The sequence below is a fragment of the Chaetura pelagica genome, unplaced genomic scaffold, assembly GCF_000747805.2.
Source record: "Chaetura pelagica isolate M959 unplaced genomic scaffold, ChaPel_1.0 scaffold103, whole genome shotgun sequence".
NCBI classification, from domain to species: domain Eukaryota; kingdom Metazoa; phylum Chordata; class Aves; order Apodiformes; family Apodidae; genus Chaetura; species Chaetura pelagica.
The window spans coordinates 1,932,669-1,937,963 of record NW_009953004.1 but is presented as its reverse complement, the minus strand read 5'-3'; the positions used below and the strand labels follow the sequence as shown (position 1 = coordinate 1,937,963).

Genomic DNA, 5,295 nt, shown 5'->3' with positions numbered 1-5,295 from the left:
TGGCTGGAGGCCCCATCCCTGGAGACAGTCAAGGTCAGGCTTGACCAGGCTCTGAGCAACCTGGTCTGGTTAAAATGGTCCCTGTGACTGCAGGGGGGCTGGGCTGGGTGACCTTCAAAGGTCCCTTCCAGCCCCACACATTCTGTGATTCTCACATCCTTCTGCTACTTATTGGAATGACCCTACCACCACCTGGCAGTGTATATATATATATATATATATTTATTTTATTTTATTTTTTTCCCCTTTTAGGGCTCTGAAAGTGGACAGGATTTTTCTTTAATTCCCATGTTCACCATGATTGTGAACTGAGGCTTCACAGAAATCTGACACTCCTGCATCAGCCTCCTGCTCTGTAACCGGTTCAGATTTATTTTATTTTATTTTTTTCCCCTTTTAGGGCTCTGAAAGTGGACAGGATTTTTCTTTAATTCCCATGTTCACCATGATTGTGAACTGAGGCTTCACAGAAATCTGACACTCCTGCATCAACCTCCTGCTCTGTACCAGGTTCAGAGACCTGTTCTGTCAATGTTTGCCAACATGTGTGTGATCCCAGACCATTCTGTAGTCTGTTCAGCTTCCAAAAGAAGTGCAGAGATGTCTGCCACGACTATAAATCAGTTTTCTCCTCCTGCTTGGGCACATTTTTGGTGCACTGCTTGCAAAATGGGGTCTGCTGTGCTCCACTTACTCCAGTGCCTTGAACAGATTAGAACTGCTCTTGCAAATACAGTTCCTACTTGGAATTATTTTAATGCTTGATCAAAAGTAAGTTCCCCTGCAGCACTTCCACTTGGCAGACCATGCTTGAATGATTATTAGATTAACTGTTAATTTTATTTTTAAAACTTAATATCTTCTGAAAAGAGCTCACAGTGTGCATTCCTCTGGTGCCCTGTCTTGGTTTCTAAGTCATTTTGCAATCTGGTCCTGACCTGCAGAGTCTGTAAGTCAGAACCTGCCAGTTCTGGACCTTTGTGAGGTGATTCTGTGGCTACGGAAAGAAATGATTCTCAATGTGCCAGGATTAGTTTTTTTTAAATCTTGCTTGTAATACAAGCAGAACTTGAAACAATATCCACAGTGAGTTAGTGGCTCTCAGAATTTTACTGAGTGTGGCTGTGACCTGGAAAAAGGTTGCTTTGGAGTGACAAATGGAATGATCAATAGTTGTCTGGAGGCCAGTTACAAGGAGCTTAAAGTCTCTGTTCAGTTATTTCTTTTTAAAACCAAACAAACAAAAAAAGAGGTAAATATTTCTGTCCCAGTAGGATGTCGAGTTGCAACATTATCACCTTTCTCCCTTGGTGGACCAGAGTTTTAGGGATCTAAGAGGCTCACTGCTGCAGCAGAGCAGTGGGACAGGAAGAGGAGAAGCTGTAGGCACCAAGAGATGCTTCTCATGTGTCCCCAGCTGCAGACCACGGCAGTTCTGCATACCTGGATTTTGAGGAGAGGGCTGTGGGTGCTTCAGAGCAGTTCTTGCTAAGGGTTTATTTCATCCCCCTGTTTTGGGTTGATGTCACTTTGAAGTTTGGCCAATTGGTGTAACTGGAGAAGAGGAGCTGTTGGAGAAGGTCCAGAGAAGGGCCATGAAGATGATCCCAAGGGCTGGAGCAGCTCTGCTCTGGAGCCAGGCTGGGAGAGTTGGGGTGTTCAGCCTGGAGAAGAGAAGGCTCCAGGGAGACTTTAGAGCAGCTTCCAGTGCCTGAAGGGGCTCCAGGAAAGCTGGGGAGGGGCTTGGGACAAGGACTTGTAGTGACAGGACAAGGGTTGATGGTTTTAAACTGGGAGAGGGAGATTGAGGTGAGACATGAGGAGGAAATTCTTTGTTGTGAGGGTGATGAGAGCCTGGCCCAGGTTGCCCAGGGAAGCTGTGGCTGCCCCATCCCTGGCAGTGTTGAAGGGCAGGTTGGATGGGGCTTGGAGCAGCCTGGGCTGGTGGGAGGTGTCCCTGCCCATGCAGGGGGGTTGGAACCTGATAATCTTTAAGGTCCCTTCCAACCTTCACCATTCCATGATTCTATGATTCAAGTTTCTAAAGGTCAGCTTCTGGGAAGGTAAAGGTTAATTCCATTCCCACACGCTTGAGTCCCTTTTATGTCTTTATCTGATCCATCTGAAGCATGAACTTCCCTGTGTGTTTCACCTGCTGCAGCAGTAACTGGCAGAGGAATAAGCCAAGTGGCTTTTATTGGGCTGTGCACAGGAGAAGGGCTGGAACTGCAGCTGCTGGGAATCTGCCCTGACCCCTGCTCCTTGGTCCCAGGCATTCCTTTCCTGGTAGGTGCTACAAAGCAGCCTGCTGGACTATGCACCAGCAAGATAAACAACCCCTTTGTTATCAAGCAGCCCCAGTGCTGTCAACAGAAGGGCTTCAGGGAGGATTTCACATCATCACACACATTTTATCAGACTAGCACTCGAATGCTACGTGAACAATAATTTGACATCCTTGATCTCTAGGCTGTTGGAGTGCTCTGTTCCCTGTACTTCCTTCTGTCCCAGCTGCAACAGGCTCTCTGAGAACTGCCCCTGCTCTGGACACGGGGTTATTTTCAAACATCATTTGTTGTTTCTTTGGCTTTTGCCAACCAAAGCACCACAGGAAGCAGCCTGCCCTTAATGGCTGCTCTGTCCCTGCCTTCAGCTGAGCCCCAGCCTGCTCTGAGCTCTGCTGCTTTGCCTGGCCTTCCTCAGCCAGGGCTTCTGCCTCCAAACATTCCCCAGCCAAGCTGGGAGGAAGCTCCTGCTCTTGCTTCAGTTAAAAAGGGAGAGAGGGAAAGTCACAGGACAGATATGTGCTGAGTTTGGAAATCAGAGTGAGGAAAAAATGTGGTAACTGGGACAACGGGGGGCTTGCCCAAACCTCCTGGGTTTGTTTGGCCACTGCTGTGGGCTTTTTGCTTGCTCTTCCTGACTTAGCAGACAGCTAAGCTGTGTTGTTTGTGCTCTGGACAGCACTGCATTCTGCCTCAAATACAAAAAGGGCAGAGAAGGAAGCATTGGTATTTCTTTTATTATTTGATTGGGTTTATCTTTGTTTTTCCCGGGAAGTGGCTGTGTGCTTATTCAGAGCAACCACAGTGCACTGTGAGTACAGTGAGCAGTCCCCCCTGATTTCCTTCACTTGTGTAGGCTGTTCATTAATGGGAAACATGATGGGAAAAGATGTGCTCTCATTTTGCACGTTTAAATGTAACTTTTGACATGTTGAAGAGCTTGCGTCGGTGGTTGCGCAGCCGCCATTACGAGTCAGTAATTAGCATCAGTGTTTCTGATGACAAGGTGCAGGCTCAGACTGCTCCTGCAGGGGCAACGTGCATGCCAGACAAGTGACAACTGCCTTGGTACGAGGGCTGTCCCCCTGGGAGAGGTGGAAGCACCTCACAGCAGCACCTTGTTGCCACAGAGACTGAAATTCCCCTTCCCAGGCAGCGCGGTTGCCGCGGTGTCGACGCTCAGCGATGCTCCCCACCCCACGTGTGCCCACGGGAAGCAGCCTGCTGGCTGCAGCTTGGGTGACACACCAAGCTGAGCTGCAATCATCTCTGACATGTCATCCTTCTGTCTTTTGTTTCCTCCCCCTGCCTGGCTCCCCTGGTGCAGGACTACGAAGCTTTCTTCGAAGCCCGAGAGAACAACGCGGTTTACGCCTTCCTAGGCTTGACTGCCCCTCCTGGCTCCAAGGTGAGTGTGTGCATCTCTCCCAGGAAACCACCACCTGCACCCCACACCTCTGCTTTCCTCTGCTCACAGGAGGGTGTTTTCCATGTTCTGTGCTTGCTCCGATCAATCTACCTGCTCTTGTTTGGTGCTGGTTTATTTGGAGGATGCTGTGTTCCCTGGAGGCATCTTCCTCCCCCTCCTCCTGCCTGAGAATCTCAGCCTTCAGTACAGATGCTCTTCTGGTGGAGCCTCCCTACTCTTTTTTTAAGATGGAAAAAGCTTTTGTTGCTTTGGAAAGAAGAGCTGGGTCAAATTTTTTCACCAGTAATAATTATCTCTTGACAATGGAATATTTTTTTATTGCACAGTGGGAACAAGTGACAGAGGAGTTAATACTTGCACTGAAGAGTGCACAAGAAGCTTAGATGGAAAAAACTGCCACAAAACCAAATCATTCCTTCAGTTCCATGAAGAAAATTTATCTGAAGATTTAATGAGTTTTTTTGTGCTAGAACATAACCTTGAAACCAGTGACTGTTTTTAAAATAATGTGATCTTGCTTCAGAGTAATTTTTTTTTCCTCCAGCTTGTTATTTGGAGCCTTGTTTTCCTTTGCCAGTTACAAACTGGGTTGCTGCTGTGTGGATGCATTGGGCTGGAATTCTCCTTTTGATTTTGATAGGGTAGAACAAGCCTGCTTTTTATGTTGTGCTTGACAACAGCAGGATCCTCCAGGTCACTTCCAGCTTTCTTGTTCCAATGGATAAACAAGCCATTTCCTTTCAGCTTTTTTCCTGTGAGGGTTGAAGGCCAGGCTGGGCACAGCACCAAGAGACCTGATTTTAAAGGTGATCCATCAGGCTGCAAGAGTTGGGGTGTTCAGCCTGGAGAAGGGAAGGCTCCAGGGAGACCTTAGAGCAGCTTCCAGTGCCTGAAGGGGCTCCAGGAAAGCTAGGGAGGGGCTTGGGACAAGGGCAGGGAGGGAGAGGACAAGGGGGAATGGATTAAAACTGGAAGAGGGAGATTGAGGTGAGACATGAGGAGGAAATTGTGGAGTGTGAGGGTGGTGAGAGCCTGGCCCAGGTTGCCCAGGGAAGCTGTGGCTGCCCCATCCCTGGCAGTGTTGAAGGGCAGGTTGGATGGGGCTTGGAGCAGCCTGGGCTGGTGGGAGGTGTCCCTGCCCATGCAGGGGGTTGGATCTAGATGATATTTTTAAGGTCCCTTCTAACCCAAACTGTTCCACGATATTATGAAAAAGAAGAGGGTTCATGCTGCTCAGGAGCCACATACAAACCCTGCACCTTCACCCCACTACACAACCCCCCCCTTTCCAGACAACAAAAGCCCAGACAAGCAGCAACCAGCTGAGGATCTTACTGAAACATCCTCTTGAGGGTGTTTGGAGGGGGAGAGGTGTCCTTTGGTGCAGCATCAGCTGATTGATATGCTGGATGGGGAGGCTGTGGAAGAGAATGGCCCATTTGCAGCATTTCCTGGTGCTCCAGCTGGTGTGATCCAGGGCCTGGCTCCGGGGAGCGGAAGGATGTCAATGGCAAATTAAGCCAAGTGTGTTGGGTGGCACTGGTGGGTGCTGCAGATGCCAGCTACCGGGCTGCTCAGCAC

General features: G+C 48.9%; 1 protein-coding gene across 1 annotated transcript in view; it reads left to right on the top strand.

Annotated features, from left to right (window-relative positions):
• SH3BGRL (SH3 domain binding glutamate-rich protein like) overlaps positions 1–5,295 on the top strand; it is a 12,969-nt gene that overhangs the window by 3,343 nt on the left and 4,331 nt on the right. Inside the window, exon 2 of the mRNA XM_009996582.1 lies at positions 3,613–3,693. Within this exon, the coding sequence (XP_009994884.1) occupies positions 3,613–3,693 (81 nt within the window). The remainder of the gene's footprint in view (positions 1–3,612; positions 3,694–5,295) is intronic.